A 19,886-nucleotide genomic window follows, 5' to 3' on the forward strand; every position below is an offset into this window, starting at 1 on the left:
ATCTTGAAATGGCTAAATCTTCCAAATCCTTCTAGATAATACAAAAAACCAGCATATGGACTTCCACTTCCAAAACACTTGTTTTCTTGGAGAAAGAGGCGGGGCGGGGGTGGGTTAGCAGTTTGTTTGTTATATTTGTGCACCGTCCCAAACTCACATCTCTGGGCAGTTTACAACACAAAATAATCATTAAAACAAAACCACAATTCTAGTTTAAAAGGTTGGGCGAATAAATGCATCTCTTTAAATACTTTTTAAAAGCTGTCGGAGATGGTGAGGCTTTTCTTTCAGCAATCAGCGCATTCCAAAGTCTTGGGGCGGCAACAGATAAGACCAGTCCCTAAGAAGCCACCAGAGCTGCTGGTGGCAACTGCGGACGGAACTCTCCGGATGATCTCAATGGGCGATGGGCTCAGTGAAGCAGACGTTCTCTTTGTGCGGCAAAATGCACAAAGTCTTAAATGAATAACCTGAAGGAGCACTTCTAAAGCAACATGGAGAAAGAATTTATGTACAGGAATCCTCATGAGAAAAAGAAAATCTATTGGAATGCAAATCAGTATTATTGATTCCCCGGGAAAGTTCCGTAAACAGGCACGCTCTTTGCCTGGAAATTTTTCTGTGAGGAATTCTGCATCAAGGATTTCGTATCCTAACACAATGGGCAACGTCCAGGGTAGTTAATCATGACAAAGAACCATTGAAATCAATGAGGTAGTTAATTATGACTAACTGAAGTCCCACATTCATGTAAAATTATGGGATTTGGTCATGACCTAATCTGGAGTATTGGATGCTGTCCAGTGTTCCCTACTTGTATTTCACCAGTCACCATGAAGGTGAAAAAAGCTTGCATCAGCCTTACCCTTGAAATAGGCACTTGGAAAACCTAAACCATGTTATGGTCTGATAGAAACAAAATTTGTCGGCATTAGATGTAAATAGAAGTGTGTGACACACTGAGAATTAAATGAAAAAGAGGGAAATGTATTCCCAACTTCATGCTGAGATACAAGTTCTAATGACCTCTAAAAAATCCTCTGATTCTTTGTTTGATGATACACTGATAAATAAGAGTCCTGGGCTAGTTGACTGAGTGGTTTTGATCCCACCCAACTCCAAGTTTCTTCAACATCGTTGGTGTTGTTTTCTTTTCAGCTTGGCTTTTCTCCTTCCCTTTTTCAACTCCTCAGAGACACAACACAAGAACGGTCATGAGAAGTCAGTCATCTCTGAGGATACAAACCACACTTTCTGCTTATGTGATAGACTCTTGTATATGCCTGACTTTTTCAAAGAGGGTCCCTAGTGTGACAGAAAGCATTAGCAACTGTAGTAAATTATCTTGTTCCTTTTTGAACTACTTACAGTGTGATACCAGTGAGGAAATTTAATCTTGTGACTCAGGCGCTGAACTTGGAGTCAGGAGATTTGGCTTATTTCCCAAATAGTCAGACCTGTTTTCCAAACTAACAGCAGCCTTAGTATAGGAAAGGAAGCTTTTATGGAATGGAACATTGTGCTGACAACCTCAGGGTGGTGAGAAGCATAACCTAGCTAACCAACATGTACCTCCAATATAATCATGTGAACATAGGAAGCTGCTTTATTGGATCATTGGTCCATTTAGCTCAGTATTGTCTACCCAGACCAGCAGCAGCTTCTCCAGAGTTGCAGGCAGGAGTGTCTCTCAGCCCTATCTGGTGATACTGCAGGGAGGGAACTTGCATGCAAGAAGGTCTTCCCAGAGCGGCCCCGTCCCCTAAGGGGAATATCTTACAGTGCTCACACACATAGTCTGTAGTAGGGTCTGTATGAAGCCCTCCACTTAGCAGCACTTCAAGACCATAGACAACCTGGTGGCTGCACAAAGCTTACCAAGTGGCAGCAGACAAGGTTCTCTGGATCCCAGCAGTGATGGAAGCCTGGACAGAAGTAGCTTGCTCCTTATTCCTGGTGTTGACTTACCCTTGCAATAGAATAGAAGTTGGGGGGGGATGCACACTTGCACGTGTGTGCGCACACACACCAGAGGAGAGGCAAATGCTTCAGAGTAGTGTTTAATGTAAATTGCCCAGTGCATTCTGATAAACATCTTTCCCAGGGCCAAATCTGTATCTTAGTCCTATATAGTAGGCAAAACAGCTCTCTTCTGTACTAGACTAATAAGGAACCAGGCTAATCAGTCTGTTCCAGACTAATAAATGTGATGTGATATATCCATGAATGAATCTCCAAATGGGGGGGGGGGTGTATGCACACTAAAAGTAGCAATGGGAGGCTTATTTAGATTGGGACAATAATGTGGGGAAGAGGGGTCTAACCATTCCCAGCCACTCTTGCTATATCTGTATGTTTTCCCCTTGGAGCTAATATTAGCCTTGGAGTTTGGTTTACATGAGGAATTGGTGGTGGGGAAAGGGTTAAAACCTCTCCTTGTGCACTGAGTCCCGGTACAAATTGCCCTCCCATGTCTGTAGTAAGCAAAAGAAAACAATGTTGAGATATCCAGTTCTGGATCTCCCACATCAATTTAGATTGTTCTTTAGGTTAATGGACCCTTTGCCTGCAAAGAAGATTGTTATTAAAACAATTTGGCAATTTACATGCAACTGTATGTTGCTAGTATTCAATGGAACAACCATTGTTTACATTACCATTTGTTCAGTCTAGGGTTCATCATGTTACTACCTTCGTGTGGTCTCTCTTTCTCTCTCTTTCTCTATCTGTGGTACCTAAGCTGAAGGTTTGTAACACTTGTTTAAAAAGAGTGAGAATCCCTGCTTTAGAGTGGGAAAAGAGTGGGAATCCCAACATGGCAACACACAACCTTCCTACAAGCTGATTTTACAGACTCTTTAAAACAAATCAAAATTTCAGCTGAAGAAGACACAGAATTATTAATATTGTTCTTCTAAAACAAAGGGAATACAGTACATAATTTTAAATTTGAAAGGGCTACTTTGCTATGAAAATGAATATGGCAAAAAATTCCATCACATATTTCTGCAATGTAGTTTATGCAGTATAACCAGTTCTTGCATTTTAGTACACACACACACACACACACACACGCGCTAATATGCACCATGGTGTTAGAATCTACTGGATATATAACACTCTACACACACACAAATCTGTCTTCTTACTCTTCACCTATAACATTATCTAAACATGTAAAGTGTGAGCACAACAAACACATTTGCAGGCATGTATCATATAGGCACATAGGTCAGGGAAGCGCGCTCCACACTTAAGGTGTTTGAAAAGGCAAATGCTGCAAGTGTGATGGTGGTGTTTTGGACAAACACCTTAAGTGTGGAGAGCATGAGGTTTTCTTGAGAATGTCAGCTCAGGGCGGAGCTTCTAGGCACACTCTTGGGATGTCGTATGTGAATACAGCATTTATTTATTTTAAAATATCTGAAGAAGGCTAGATTAAAAACACAAATTGAAAATACTACTCTATACCAACCTTGTAAACAAGGGAACCAGAATGGTGTAGTGGTTAGTGCATTGGACTAGGACTGGGGGGAGAGGAGGAGCACGAATCCTTGTTCGGTCGTGCAACTCACTGAGTGACTCTGGGCCAGTCACTTATCTCTTAGCCTAACCTACCTCACAGAGTTCTTGTGAGGATAAACATAACCATGTACACCCTCTGGGTTCCTTGTATTGGAGAAAGAGTGGGATAGAAATGTAGTAGATAACTAAAGAATGAATGAATGAATGAACAAATGAACAAACCATGGTCTATATCTAATTGGGATGCACATGGTTGTGTCACCTGAAAAGACCCTTTTATTCATCACATGCCAAATGAATTACAACAAATAGTAATTAATTGCTACTCCATTGTGTTGGAAACAACAGCACATAATTTATATACTGCCGCAACATCATTGTCAAAGAATTAACATGGTCTGAATGCAACTAACTCAAAATAAGGTGCAGCGGGGGATTTATGGCCTTCCAAGGTAGTTTAGATCTGATCACAGTTCACTAATTTGAGCTGGTAAATGTTCTCTTTCATAATCATAATGATCCTTACATGGATTGTTGTGTATAAGGAACTCTACCACTACATTTTCATTTCTTTCTCTCTCCTTTTAAAATAAAACTTCTCTGCTCATTTTCACAGGTCGTTCCCCCTGGAGTGGTGCAAAAGGAAAGTTGGCACCATTGCCTCACAGCAGTCTTCTCTCAGAACAAAAACAGACAAAAATTCCTTAGGGAAGCAACTGACTTTCCCTGATACCATTGTGTGATAGTAAACTGAGGAAACAATCCTCGATTAAAATCTCCAGGCACCTATCTGTTGGTAAGATACATTCCCACCACTAAAAATAAGGATAGTCTGAAGTCCACACAATCTCTCTCTCTAGTTAGATCCATAGAAGTTCCGGAAATAGTTTAGGTAATTGCAAATTCAAATCCTGCCTTCTACACATGATCTACTGTGGTGGTTTTTGAACTTCCTATCTTCAAGAAACTCTTTCTGCAACCATTTGTTGGAAAAACCTTGCTCTGTGGCCATCTGCATGTTGTTTATACAGGGCACTGGGCTAGCCTGTTGGGCTCAGCTGTTACCCCTCAAAAACTGAGAGTACTGCACCCTAGAATGTATCAAACAGCTTTTGCAGTTGTGTGTTATTGCAAAAGAGCAATTAATGACAGGCGAACCTTTTTTTTTTGGTCAACTTGTCTATCATTACCAGTCTTCTAAGCAACAAGCTTTCAATGTAGCAATGGGTTCCGAGAAACAGAGTTTGAATGCCCTGCATGGGTCTAGTGCAATCTGTTCTCTTAAGTTGGGTCCTTCCATCATATGGAATCACAGCGCTGACAAAGCAAACAGCATTATGACTAATCTTGTAAGCCGCCCAGAGATGTAAGTTTTGGGCGGTGTAAAAATATGATAAATTAAATAAAATAATTTAGAGACACAAACTGTACCAAGGACAACCAATCCTAATCCCACTCCTGAAAGCATGCAGTTGTGACACAGAGCATACAAACTATTTTAGCAATTTGTAATACATTCAGGGTTACACTTCATTTTTCAAACAGTGGGTTATCCACACATTAACTCAGTGGATAATACATTTAATTATTTACATAAGAACATAAGAACAGCCCTACTGGATAAGGCCCAAGGTCTGTCTAGTCCAGCATCCTGTTTCACACAGTGGCCCAGCAGATGCCTCTGGGGAGCCCTCAGGCAAGAGGTATGTGCATGCCCTCTCTCCTGCTGTTGCTCCCCTGCAAATAGTATTGAGAGGCATCGTGCCTCTGAGGCTGGAGATGGCCCATAGCCACTAGACTAGTAGTCATTGATAGACCTGTCTTCCATGAATTTGTCTAAGCCCCTTTTAAAGCCATCTAAGCTAGTGGCCATCACCACATCCCACGACAAAAAAATCCATAGATTAACTATGTGCTGTGTCAAAAAGTACTTCCTCTTGTTGGTCCTAAATTCCCCAACCTTTAGTTTCATGGGATGACCCCTGGTTCTAGTGTTGTGAGAGAGGGAGAAAAATTTCTCTCTGTCCACCCTCTCCACTCCATGCATAATTTTATACACCTCAATCATGTCTCCCCTTAGTCATCTCTTTTCCAGACTAAGGAGCCCCAGATGCTGTAGCCTTGCCCCATAAGGAAGATGCTCATCGTCGTTGCCCTCTTCTGCACATTTTCCAGTTCTACAATATCCTTCTTAAGATACAGTGACCAAAACTGTAAGCAGTACTCCAGATGTAGCCGCACCATAGATTTGTATACGGGCAGTATAATATTAGCATTTTTATTTTCAATCCCCTTCCTAATGATCCCTAGCATGGAATTTGCCTTTTGTTACAGTTGCTGCACACTGAGTTGACACTTGCAATGAGCTGTCCACCACGACCCCAAGATCTTGCTCCTGATCAGTTGCTGACAGCTCAGATCCCATCAGCGTATATGAAGTTGGGTTTTTTTGGCCCAATATGCATCACTTTACACTTGTTTAAATTGAACTGAATTTGCCATTTTGTTGCCCACTCCCCTAGTTTGAAGAGATCTTTTTGCTGCTCTTCACAATCTGTTGTGGATTTCACTACCCTAAATAGTTTGGTGTCATCTGCAAATTTGGCCACTTCTCTGCTTACCCCTGCTTCTAGATCACTTATGAATAAATTAAAAAGCACTGTTTCCAGTACAGATCCCTGGGGGACCCCACTTCCTACTTCCCTCCATTGTGAAAACTGTCCACTGTTACCTTAATTAATTGAGCATGGCCAATATAACCAGGATATATTTTAATAATATAGGATATTATTAAGTAAAGTTGTTGGCTGCTGTTCAGGCCCTTCCTGCAGGAATGACTTTGAGCTGGTCAAAGAGTTCAGCATGGAATGTGCAAAATACACAATCCCATTGATAGTAACTGCCACCCTTCAAAAATTCATTATACATGAATATTTGTCTGAATGATACTTTTTGTTTATCAGATTCCTCATGGAGAATTACAAATCTTGTGAATATTCATGTGGAAATGTTTCTGAAGCTATTTGGGGAAAAAATCTTTCCTTATATAACCTTATTTTTCCTCTCTGGTTTATAAAACAGATTTTGCTTCGCAGATAGTTGACCACAAAATACTTGTAGCTGATCCTATATGCTGCTATGTAAGCAAACTTAGGATTAGATGCAAAATCAGATGTGCTTTGTCTTTTGTACAGAAACGTGTGGCCAGACACCATGAATGTAGCTACAACTCAATTTATTTTACTTATTACATTGTGTGCTAAACTCAGATATTTGTGAAATTCAAACATAACCATAATCAGGCTGAAGCTGAGGGTGAACTAAGACAGCATGGCCCCTCCATCAGCCTGAGGAGGACTTACTGCCATCTGGTCCCTCCTTTCAGAGAGTCTTTTATTAGTAGTAGTTTTAAGATGGTGAGCAGGGGCGGAGCCACCATTGGGCAAATGGGTTCAAAGAACCAGGGCCGCCACCAATCGGGGGCCATAGGCGTGGCCCCAGATATGCCCCCTGAATCTGACATCAGACGTGGGGAGCATTATTTCAGTCCCGGCCCCGTTTGGAACAGAAATCGGCCCACGCTGCAGCCGGAGTGACTCTCCATGCTGTAAAGAGAGACTCTCCCTGACTCTCCCTGACTCAGTGACTCTCCCTGATCTTGGTCTTGCTGCCAATCGATCTCTCTCCCAAACGGGGCCATGTGTGGCCCCATTTAGGAGGGAGATTGGCCTGCGCTGCATTGGCAGCACAGCCGGAACGGCTCTCCCTGCCTTTAAGGCAGGGAGAGTTGCTCCAGCCCATGCTGCCCAACGCAGTGTGGGCCAATCTCCCTTCCAAACGGGGCTGCATGGCCCCGTTTGGGAGGGAGACCACACCCCGCGTCTGATGTTGGACGCGGGGCGTGGCTCGCCAGCCCCTGCATCTGACATCAGATGCGGGGGCATGGCCAGGGGACCGCGGTGGCGGCCGCACACAGGCTGCCATCAGCCTCCCTACGCTCCTGATGGTGCGCCCCTTGGGGACAGAACTATTTTAAATAAATAAATAAATAAATAAATAAATAAAGTGGACCACTAGGTGAGTAATTTGTTTGTTATTCTGTCCTTCCCTTGGTCTCAGCGTAGGTTATGGGATCTTATAAAATATTCAAAGAATGGAAATAGCCAGAGTTCATGGCATAGTGCAGAGAGCCCTCCATCTTAGGGTCAGAGCATGGCATGCTGGATGAGGACAACTTCCTCTTGACAAGGGACTGCAGGCACATGGTGCATCTGATGATGACTCCATACATAAGCTGAAAACTGCCAGAGATCAGAATTCTTCTGCACAGTGGAAGTACCCCGGCATATTTATACTCCAGGAGCTCTGTTGCATTCACTGCACATCCAATAATTTTTATAACCTGTAGGTATGTTCGCTTTTTGTGACCAAGTAAGGGACTTTCCTATATGCTCCTTCTTTCTTTCTTTCTTTCTTTCTTTCTTTCTTTCTTTCTTTCTTTTGCTCAGACAAGTAATCTTAGGCATTCTTCCTCCTATGATGCAGCTGGGGTCAGCTCAGCACTGTAAACCTTTTAAGATTAGCCTACCTTTTAATATGTTTAATTCTTAACTATTTGACCTCAGATATATAAAAACAACAATTATATTAAGGGCTGCCCCAAAGCTGCCTCATTGAAGGGGATATAGGAGAATGAATGCTTACTAAGCCAATGCTTAGGGTTCTTTAAACACCAAGCAAAAGCTCTTAAAACATTCGCCATGCTTAAAAATTCTCCTTGCTTTTCAGCTACCTAGTATGGTGTAAGGGAGCTAGTACTACAGAAAAAGCTAGACAGCAAAGCAATGGACAGGGAGGAGAGGAGAGGGTGGAGGGAGATTTTATAAGCCAATCAGTAGCAGAGGCTGTGTCTATAGCTGGTTCTCATGCTGTGCCTCTCCCAGAAAAGGAGTACATTGTCCAGCTCCATTCTCCTTAACTGTCATACAACATGTGGGAGAGACCAGGATCCAAAAGAGGTTATTCTCAAGAACTGCGTTCAGTCTCCCTGTCTGCTCCTTAGAAAGGCTGTTACCCAATCTATGGAATAGCTTCTCTTGTTCACAGTGTTTTTCTTTGCTTCAGAATCTTCTTCATTTCCACAGTTGGATATGGAGGACCACTACATTTCCAAACTTCACCCAACAGAAGATTATGGAGCAGGTGTATTTCTTCTGGTTATAGGTAAGTTCCACCGCTTTGCAGCTGTATAGTGAGAGGATCTGTGGTTTAGCTGCTGTAAGGTCTGCAGCCTTAAAGCTGTTTGTAGTTTTAAATTAAGTTCCTTGACTCTTAGTACTGTGGTCTTTAGTTGCAATGCTATTTTGCCTGTGGAGAGGTGGGCTGAGGATAGTATTTGGGGTTTCGATGATGATGGTGATGATGATGATGAATTAGTTTGCTTTTCATTAGAGTACGCATCTAGAAGCTGGAAAGTTGCATATTTGACTCATACATGACAGGAAAAGTATTGACAGTTACGCAGTCACACTAATTATGTAATACGTGGTCTAAATTTCATTTCATTTTATTTATTATTTACATTTCTGTACTGCCTTTAGAAGAGCTGGGAGATAATCAATGGCCAGAAGCCTGGATAAAAAAGGCAGTCTTCAGTCTCCTCTGTAAGACTGGGAGAGAGGGAGGCGTGCAGATCTCATCTGAGAGTGAGTTCCAGAACCTGAGAGCGATCGCTTAGAAGGTCCCCTGACCTGTGTGTTTGACAAATGAGTTTCAGCAGGTGTCGGTACACGGAACAGAGTAGGGGTGTGCATGACCCAAAAAATGTGGTTTGGTTCGAATACAAATCTATTCGAACTGAACCGTGTTATGGTCAATTTGATTGAACTGGTTCAGGCAGCCAATGTACTACTTATTTATTTATTATTTATTTATTAACATATTTTTATACTGCCCAAAACATACATCTCTGGGCAGTTTACAACAAAATAAAAACAAAGTAAAACATTGGTTAAAACAAAAATGGAAAGTTTAAAACATTACAACAAATTAAAAATTTTAAAAGAATATTTTAAAACAACATTAAAACCATTAAAACAATATTAATTAAAAGCCTGGGTGAACAGATGCATCTTTAAAAACTTTTTTAAAAGCTGCCAGAGATGGGAAGGCTCTTATTTCACTAGGGAGCACATTCTAAAGCCTTGGGGCAGCAGTGAAGGCCCGTCCCTGAGTGGCAAGCCGGTGGCAACTGCAGACGGACCTCTCCAGCAGATCTCAGTGGGTGGTGGGGTTCATGATGAAGAAGGCGTTCTCTTAAATACCCAGGGCCCAAGCAGTTTAGGGCTTTATAGGTTATTACCAGCACCTTGTATTTTGCCCAGAAACATACCGGCAGCCAGTGTAGCTCCTTCCGTACAGGAGTTATATGGTTTCTTTGAGATGACCCAGAGACCACCCTGGCTGCTGCATTCTCGACTAACTGTAGTTTCCAGACTACGTACAAGGGCAGCCCCACATAGAGCGCATTACAGTAATCCAGTCTGGAGGTTACTAGCAGATGTACCACTGTTTTGAGGTTGTTCACCTCAAGAAACGGACGCAGCTGGCGTATCAGCTGAAGCTGTTAGAAGGCACTTCTGGTCACCGCCTTAACCTGGGACACCAGGGAGAGGCTTAGATCCAGAAGCATCCCTAGACTGTGTACCTGTTCCTTCTGGGGAAGTGTGACCCCATCCAGAACAGGCAGATCAAAATCGTCTCTTGAGTTCTGACCCCGCACAATGAGTACCTCCGTCTTATCTGGATTCACTCTCAGTTTGTTATCCCTCATCCAGACCATCACCGACTCCAGGCAGGCATTTAGGGAGGTTATGCCCTCTCCCGATGATGTTGACATGGAGAAATAGATTTGAGTGTCATCAGCATACTGATAGCACTCTGCACCAAATCTCCTGATGGTCTCTCCCAGAGGTTTCATGTAGGTGTTAAACAACATTGGAGACAATACAGAGTCCTGAGGCACACCATACAAAAGTTCAGATTTTGAAGAACAGCAGTCTCCAAGGGATACCATCTGGAACCTGCCTGAGAGGTAGGAGCGGAACCACTGCAAAGCAGTGCCTCCAACTCCCAACCCACTCAGACACTCCAGAAGGATACTATGGTCAATAGTATCGAAAGCTGCTGAGGGGTCCAAAAGGACCAACAGAGTCACAATTCCTCTGTCAATTCCCAATTGGAGATCATCCAGCAGGCCGACCAAGGCAGTCTCCACCCCATAGCCAGCTCAAAAGCCAGTTTGAAATGGGTCTAGATAATCAGTTTCCTCCAGGACTGTCTGGAGCTGGGAGGCCACCACCCTCTTACCTTGCCTAGCCACGGAAGGTTGGAGACAGGCCTGCAGTTGCTCAAATCTGAGGGATCCAATGTAGGCTTCTTCAGAAGCGATCTAAAAATTGCCTCCTTAAGACAAGGAGCGATCCTACCTTCCCTCAGAATCTCTACGAGGCCTTCTACAACAACGCCCCTGCCAGATAATATAAGCCATGTCAGGCAAGGGTCAAGAGAACAGGTGGTAGGTCGCACCGCACCAATCAACTCGTCCACATCCTCTGGAGTCACAAACTGGAACTGATCCAACTTAACCACACAAGAGGAGTCGCTGGACACCTCCACATCAGACACTGAAGTAATTGTGGAGACGGAGTCTAAGTCGGCCTGAATATGAGAGATTTTTTCCACAAATAATTCATTAAACACATCACAACGGGTAATCAATGTTTCCAGTTTCTGGTTCAAGGGAGGAGGGACACATACGAGCTCTCTCACAACCCTGAACAACTCCACCGGACGTGAACTTGCGGATGCAATACGGGCAGAAAAAAAATCGCTTCTTTGCCGCACATATCGCCTGAGCATAGGTCTTCAAATGAGCTCCATGTTGCAATCTGTCAGATTCAAGCCGAGTCTTTCTCTACTTGTGCTCCATTTGTCTACCTTGCCGCTTCAGCCCCCGTAGTTCTCCCGTATACCAAGGGGCCAGTTTTGAAGCGGGACAGAGAGGACACTTAGGAGCAATCATGTCTACTGCCCCAGTGAGTTTGCTGTTCCAGTTCTCCCCCAGGGCATCAACAGGATCACCAGCAGAACTGACACTAAATCCTTCTAAGGCTTCTTGAAATCCTCTTGGATCCAATAACCTGCTTGGGCAGACCCTCCTAACAGGTCCCTCGCCCCTGCAAAGGTGGGAAGTGATTGTGAGTCCAACTTTTGGTGAGGATCCCCCTTTACAAGTACGGGGGGTGGGAGGCTCTTCAAAGGGCAAGGGATGGTGAGAGAGAGAAAAAGCTGCTTACCCCAGCTGGTGTGGCTGCCATTGCCACTGCCATTGCTCGCCCTCCCGGCTGCCACTAGCCGCTGCTTGCCGTCCCAAGCATGCTCCCCTCTCCTTTACTGAGCCGCTGGCTCAGTGGTGGCTTGGTTCTGGCCTCCGCACATGCACGGTGGCCATTTGCATGGCTGTGCAAATTGCGTGGTGGCTTGGTAAAGGAGGGCAGAGCACCATGGGGGCCACGGTGGGAGGGCAAGCAGTCCTGAGTGGCGGTGCTGGCAGCCACACCGGCCAGGGAAAGCAGCTTCCCCTCTCTCTCACTGCCCCTGCCTGGCCGCCCCTTACCATGCCAAACTGGTTTGCTTGAACCGGGCCCGGTTCGGTTTGATCATGCACCGAATCACCCTCAGTTCAGTCTATGATTGAACCTCCAAACCGGCTCCGGTTTGGGTTATGGGTTATGGGTTGGCGAATGGGCTTGGCATGAACTGTTCATGTACACCCCTAGAGCAGAGCCCCCTCAGCCAATGTAGTCAGGTGGGTAGATTCAGCTGGGAACACGTGGTCTCTAAGGTCCCCAGGGCCCAGATTGTTTAGGGCTTTAAAAGTAATAACCAGCACCATGAATTGCACCTGGAAACTGACTGGCAGCCAGTGCAGTGCCTTAAAGATAGTTGTAATATGTGCACTGTAGGCAGCTCCAGAAGTCAATCAGACAACTACATTCTGTACCATCTGTTGTTTCTGAATACATTTAAAGGGCAGTCCCACAGAGTGCTTTGCCAACATTCAAACATGGTTTTGCATGGGTAATTGAGAACAGGCTGATTTTCTTGAGTAAGGGGCAGAGCTGGTGGCACTCCTTGCCACTGCCACCACCTGACTCTCTAGGAGCAGGGCTGGATCAAGGAGGACCCCCAGTTCAGTTTTATATCATAAATGAGCAGTTGAATACATTGTTAGATGCATTTTGAAAGCAGGAAACATATCCAAGAAAGCATGCTTCAGCTGAAACTTATAAACAGAGATATAGAGAGAGAATCACTTCTCTTGTTCAAAATGGTACACTAGCTGACTGATTTTTGAGTAAATATGCATGGGATGTGCTGTAAAAGTTATTTGTTTGGATGTAGTTTTAAATAAGGGATTCCAGATGTTGTTGACTACAACTCCCATAATTCCCAGCCAAAGGACATCACAGCTGGGGATGCTGGGAGTTGAAGTCAACAACACCTGGGATCTCCTGTTAGTGGGAACACTGCTCCCAGCCAAAAAGCAGCCAGGGGTGGGGGGTGGGGAAGAGGGTTCAAACCTCCCTCCCCCTTGCGATGATCCCAATCTGCAGAGAGCAGAAATTGCTCCTATTTACTGAGTATAAAAGCACCCTGATCTCAATCACATGCTTAAAGTGATGTCTGTTTTGACCAACAGTTACAGTACATTAATACAAACCAACACCACAAAGACACATACATACATGGCAGAATAACATACATTCCATTGAAGCCACTTAAAAGATATTGAAAGCTCGCCTAAACAACATAGTTTTCACTGTCCTTCTGAAGGCGAACTTCACAGTTTTAACTTGGAGTCTGCTGCCTGCTTCTTGTAAACAGTTATGGATTTTGGAGTGCTATCTGATATACTTATAGCTGTTAAATTAAACAGGATGCAAAAAGAGTTCTGATAAATGGCTTGGCAAATATTGCATTTTGTCTACATTAAACTCCAGGCAATTCTGTGAATAGTTAGCGAATTATAATGCCACTTATTAGAGAAATGAAGTGGAGAACCCCAGTTTAACCCTAGAGAAAGACGCCTTGCTGACATTTTCCCTGATCTACAAAATGAATGCTAAACTTGTCAGATTGTATTTCAAATTAGGTTAAATTCTGCTGCATTCAGTGGGCACGATCCAGAATAAGTGCACTTGCATTTCAGTGAACTCAATAGCAAGCCATCTTTATTGTACCTATTATATTTTGGTTAAACAGCAGCAAAACACAACAGAACCAAACAAAAACTCAGGACCAATTTGACTGAAATCAAGCCTATACTTACAAGCAGACTAACCCAGGGTAGGGCAGCCCAGCCTGGGTTAGGCTGCTTGTGTGCAGTCCCAGGTAGGGATGTGCATGAGCCAGTTTGGCACCTCCTCTGGGAAGTACCAAACTGGTTCAGGCACCAGTGCTGGAACTGGCTTAGTGGAGCAGGGAGCTGTTCCCTTACAAAGCAGGTAAGCAGCTCCTTACCTGCCTGTCCCCACTCCGCCACTTTTTTTGGCAGCGGCGCCTGTTCTCCAAAAGGCTGCGCCCCTGTAGCACTGTCTCCTGCAGCCTCCACGCGGCATCGGCATGTGCATGCTGACACTGTGCAGAGGCCTCAGGGAATAGCCCTGCAGCCCCACGTGGCCTTTTGGGGAGTGGGCGCCACTGCTGGAAAAGCGGTGGGGTGGGGACGAGGAAGGAGGGGCTTACTTGCTTTTTAAGGGAACTGCTCCCTGCCCCACTGGTGGCTGCCCGAGCTGTTCATGCACATCCCTAGTGCTGGGATCCACGTTGATCCATCCCAGTGCTGCCTGACTGCCTGCTTAACTCTACTTTCAACCCCGGCCTTTAGTAACAAAAAATTTGATCAAGGGAATAAATATCAGAGCAATCAAAATAGACCAGCTGACACTATACCAGCACTTACATTATTTCAGCACATATACTAACATATATAGCACATAGCATGCAGCTCTGGTGACCCACCCGAGTCTTGCTGACTGCAGAACGAGTAGTCCTAGACTTAATGTTCAAGGGTGCCGGTAACAAAGATCGGCCCAGAGGCCTGAACAGAGTCCTGGCCTCCTCCATGGTCTCTGTAAAATGGCTTCCTCTCAGCACTCTGTCACAGGGTCTGATTGTAGAGGGGTCAGTTGCTACAAACGCAGCACTGGATGGTATTTGCTCTCAAACAGGGGACACGACACCATTTGCAAGTGAAGCCAGGCCCCCTATGTCTGATGTCAGACACAGGGTGTGTGGCTGGGGCACCAGCCATGGCTCCTGATTGGCGGTGGCCTGGGTTCTTTTAACCTGTTCACTCAGTGGCGGTTCTGCTGCTGCTCAGTGGCGGTTCTGCTGTGGTTCTGCTGCTGACCCACAAAAAAGTGATTATTACTCAGTGGCGGTTCTGCTGCGGTTCTGCTGCTGACCCACAAAAAAGTGATTATTGTAAGTGATTATTGTAAAGATGATTATTGTAAGTTGAATCTGCTGGAAGTTAATTGTTCCAAAACTAAAATTGTGGTATTTGCAAGACGCCCTATTTTACATCGCTGGTTTTTTAATGGAGTCCAGCTTGAACAAGTGAAACAATTCAAATATCTCGGGATTGTTTTTTCTGCTACTGGATCACGACTACTGCACAGAGATTATGTTATCCAGAGTGGAAGAAGAAGTGCTAATTTGATCCAGTCCTTTTTCCGCTCTAGAGGTGCTCAGTATGTCCCAGCAGCCATCAAACTATTTAATGCAAAGGTAAGGGCTCAACTACTGTATGGTGTTCAGTTGGGGCTATACTCCAATTTCGAGAAAGTTGAGGCAATACAATCAACCTTTCTGAAAAACATCTTTCAAGTACCTGGCTGTGTGCCCAGAGTAGTGCTGCGCCTTGAGGCAGGATTGATTAAAGTTGAAGCCTGGGCATGGCTTTTCATTTTGAGCTATTGGCTCAAATTGATGTTTAGGCCTATTGGTATTGTCTCATTGATTTTTCAAGATTCTTATCGCTCAGCCTGGTTGGAAGCTATTGAAGCGAGATTGCAGTACTATGGATTTTCACCTGCAGCCATCCTTAGTTTGCCTTATGAGGAGGCTAGGGGAAGACTTAAGGAAAGGATTCTCGATATGGAATCTCAGATTGACAGGAGTTTAATTCCTAGGGGTGTTTTCCTGAATGTCGAAACTGTAAGCTATTCCCCAGCCAGATATGTATCTCTTCTTACAGTACCTAAATTTCGTAGGGCTTTAACTTTGGCCCGTTGTAACGCCTTGAATACAGCTGTGCTGCAGGGGAGATTCCAAAATATTCCTTATCATTGCCGTGTTTGTCCGTGTGGATCGGGAGAAGTTGAGACGATGGCTCATGTTCTTTTGTATTGCCAATTTTACAGTGATATTAGGAAGAAATACATTTCACCTCAACTTATCCTGTTTCCAGGATTAACTGAAACTGATTATTTAAATTTAATTTTAAAGGATTGTAAAGAGGAGAACTTACTCAATGTTGCTAAATTCTGTTATATTTGTGGTGTTATTCGGAATGAAGTTGTTAATTCTAAATGATTTTATTTTTGTAATTCTGGCCATTGGCTGTATTAATAAAGACTGACTGACTGACTGCTGACCCACAAGCTCATGTCTGGTGGAGTTGTTCAGGGTTGTGAGGGGTAGTACATGCCCTTCCTCCCTTGAATCAGAATTTGGAACCATCAATTACCTACTGTCACATTTTAAATGAGTTCTTTATGGATACAATCTCTCATATTTGGGCCAGCTTAGACTCAGACCCAATTACTGTAGTGTCTGAAGCGGAGGTATCAAGCAATTCCTCTTATGTGGTTAGGCTGGGTCAGTTTCAATGTGTGACTCCTTAGGATATGGACAAGCTGCTTGGAACAGTGCATCCTACCACCTGTTCTCTTGACCCTTGTCCAACATGGCTTATACTATTTGGCAGGGGGATGGTTGTAGAAGGCCTGGTAGATATTATAAACACTTCTCTGAGGGAGGGCAGGATGCCTTGTCTTAAGGAGGCAATCATTAGACCTCTTCTGAAGAAGCCTGCCTATATAGTTCAGAAGCCTGAACTATAGGCCTGTCTCCAACCCTCTGTGGCTGGGCAAGGTAATTGATAGGGTAGTGGCCTCCCAGCACCAGGCAGTCTTGGAGGAAACTGATTATCTAGACCCATTTCAAACTGGTTTTCAGGCGGGCTATGGGATGGAGACTGCCTTGGTCAGCCTGATGGATGATCTCCATTTAGGAATTGAGGGAGGGAGTGCGACACTGTTGGTCCTTTTTGATCTCTCAGCACTTTTGGTACTATCAACTATAGTATTCTTCTGGAGCATCTGAAGGCTTTGGGGGTGGCGGCACTGCTTTGTAGAGACTCTGCTCCTACCTCTCTGGCAAATTCCAAATGGAGACTGTTGCTCTTCATAATCTGAACTTTTATATGGTGTCCTCTGCTAACTGAGCAAAGAGGCACCTTTTTAAAGTGATGATTCTCTTTTGTGAGCAGGGGCGGAGCCACCATTGAGCGGATGGGTTCAAAGAATGCGGATCGCCACCACTCAGGGGCTGTGCCGCGTGCCCCAGATATCCCCCCCCCACATCTGACATCAGATGCGGGAGGCGTGATTTAGCTCCCAAACGGGGCCCCATGGCCACATTTCGGAGTTAGATTGGCCAGTGCTGTGTTTGCAGCACGGCCAGAGCGGGCAGGGAGAGTTGCTCAGAGCGGCTCGCTCTGGCCATGCTGTGAATGCAGAGCTAGCCAATTTATCTAGCTAAACCACGCCCCCATGTCTGACATCACACTTGGGGTGTGTGTGGCTAAACACTCCCTGTGTCTGACGTCAGATGCAGCGGGCGGCAGAAACTGGGCCGCTGCTGGCCTCCCTCTGCTCCTGTTCTTGAACAAGAAGAGAGCAACTGGCTCTATCCATCCCCAGCACAGTTGTTGTTGGTGTCTATCTTATGTTTCTTTTTTAGACTGTGAGCCCTTTGGGGACAGGGAGCCACTTTGTTTGTTTGTTTATATTTATCTATGTAAACCACTTTGGGAACTTGGGTTGAAAAGCAGTATATACATATTTTTCCTATTTGTATTTGTGTCCCACAGAGCCCCATATGTCTCCAGTGCTTTTTAAGATCTACATGAAATTGCTGAGAGAGATCATCAGGAGATTTGGTGCCCGGTGTTATCAGTATGCTGATGACACCCAAATCTGTTCCTCAAATCTATTTTTGTCAACATCTTCAGGAGAAGGCATAACCAAATTTATTTTTGTCAACATCTTCAGGAAAAGCATAACCTCCCTAAATGCCTGCCTGGAGGCAGTGATGGGCTGGATGAGGGATAACAAACTGAGACTGAATCCAGATAAGACAGAGATATTTATTGTGTGGTGTTGGATCTTGGGAGGCAATTTAGATCTGTGGGTTCTGGACGAGGACACATTTCCCCAGAAAGAATAGGTATGCAGTCTGAGGGTGCTTTTGAACACAAATCTCTCCCTGGTGTCCCAGGTTGAGGCATTGGCCAGAGGTAATTTCTATCAGCTTTGGCTGATATGCCAGCTGCATCTATTTCTTGAGATAAACGGCCACAGAACAGTGGTACATATTATATGCTGATAACCTCCAGACTTGAAGACAGCAATGTGCTCTATGTGGGGCTGCCACTATGTAGGACTGCCCCCACAATGTGTTTTATATGGGGTATCCATAGTCTAGAAACTGCAGTTGGTACAGAATGAGGCAGCTAGATTAGTCTCTGGGTCATATTGGAGAGACCATATTACTCCTATATTAAAAAAGCTACACCTGCTCCTGATAAGTTTCTGGGCAAAATAAAGCCCTAAACAACTTAGGCCCTAGGTATATAAGAGAACATCTTTTTCGCCATGAGCCCCACTGTCCATTGAGATCATCTGGAGAGCCTTGTCTGTAGTTGACATCGACTTATCTGGTGGCTATGCAGGGACGGGCTTTGTCTGTTGCTGCCCTGCGACTCTGGAATGCACTCCCTGCTTAAATAAAAGTCTCCCCTCTCTGACAACCTTGAAAAAGCCTCTAAAGACTTATATTTTCACCCACACTTTTTAACTGAACTATGGTTTTAAATTGCTTAAGTTTTCATTATTAATATGTTTTATGTTGTTGTTAACTGCCCAGAGACAGTAGTTTGGGGTAGGGGGTCATGCCAGGCAAGGGAGAGGCCTATTGCACAGACATGGTAGCCTCCAAAATGGCTGCCACTCTGGCAGGAGAGGTCAAAAACCAGCTGAATGGCCGAACAGCCGGTTTTGGAAATAAGGGAGGCCGGTGGGGCGAGGGGGAACCTCCATGGACCCCCCACCACCACATCGGACAACTTCCTGGGAGACGGTAAGGTGTTTTTTGGGAAACCTAATTAAAAAAAAAAAAAAAAAAGCTCATGAATCCCCTGAACTGGACGGGGGCAGGGTGTTGGTCCAGGGTCGGACCGAACAGGGGGTTTGGTTTGACCCCGAACAGTCCAACTGAACTGCACACACAAAACATGTTAGCTGTTTAAATATTCACAGATTCTTGTATCACTAAATAAATTAATACAGATAAGTGGGTGACAAAGTGGCAGATGTGGTTCAGTGTTGGCAAGTGTAAATTGCTGCACATTGGGACGAAAAACCCCAACTTCAAGTATATGCTGATGGGATCTGAGGTGTCGGTGACTGACCAGGAGAGGGATCTTGGGGTCGTGGTGGACAGCTCGTTGAAAGTGTCGACTCAATGTGCGGCAGCTGTGAAAAAGGCCAATTCCATGCTAGGGATCATTAGGAAGGGGATTGAAAATAAAACGGCTAATATTATAATGCCCTTATACAAAACTATGGTGTGGCCACACCTGGAGTACTGCGTACAATTCTGGTCACCACATCTAAAAAAGGACATTGTAGAACTGGAAAAGGTGCAGGAAAGGGCAACCAAGATGATAAGGGGCCTAGAGCACCTTTCTTACGAGACAAGGCTACAACACCTGGGGCTATTTAGTTTAGAAAAAAGATGACTGCGGGGAGACATGATAGAGATCTATAAAATCATGCATGGTGTGGAGAAAGTGGATAGAGAGAAATTCTTCTCCCTCTCACATAACACTAGAGCCAGAGGTCATCCCATGAAATTGATTGCAGGGAAATCTAGGACCTACTAACGGAAGTATTTTTTCACACAACACATAATCAACTTGTGGAACTCTCTGCCACAAGATGTGGTCA

The 19,886-nt window shown here is 44.5% G+C and overlaps 1 protein-coding gene across 5 annotated transcripts in view; it reads left to right on the forward strand.

The window, feature by feature from the left end:
• Positions 1-19,886, forward strand: part of LOC128339754 (opsin-5-like) — a 28,375-nt gene that overhangs the window by 664 nt on the left and 7,825 nt on the right. The window contains exons 1-5 of one of the 5 annotated variants that reach the window (XM_053284139.1): positions 249-714; positions 4,142-4,321; positions 7,645-7,933; positions 8,670-8,748; positions 9,126-9,230. In XM_053284139.1, coding sequence (XP_053140114.1) covers positions 8,676-8,748; positions 9,126-9,230 — 178 coding nt within the window. In that variant the 5' untranslated portion in view covers positions 249-714; positions 4,142-4,321; positions 7,645-7,933; positions 8,670-8,675. Of the gene's footprint in view, positions 1-248; positions 715-4,141; positions 4,322-7,644; positions 7,934-8,669; positions 8,749-9,125; positions 9,231-15,125; positions 15,382-17,485; positions 19,018-19,886 lie in introns of those variants that run through there. The other 4 variants (XM_053284140.1, XM_053284142.1, XM_053284143.1 and 1 more) reach the window with 4 other exon arrangements.

The sequence above is a fragment of the Hemicordylus capensis genome, chromosome 1, assembly GCF_027244095.1.
Source record: "Hemicordylus capensis ecotype Gifberg chromosome 1, rHemCap1.1.pri, whole genome shotgun sequence".
Classification (NCBI taxonomy): Eukaryota; Metazoa; Chordata; class Lepidosauria; order Squamata; family Cordylidae; genus Hemicordylus; species Hemicordylus capensis.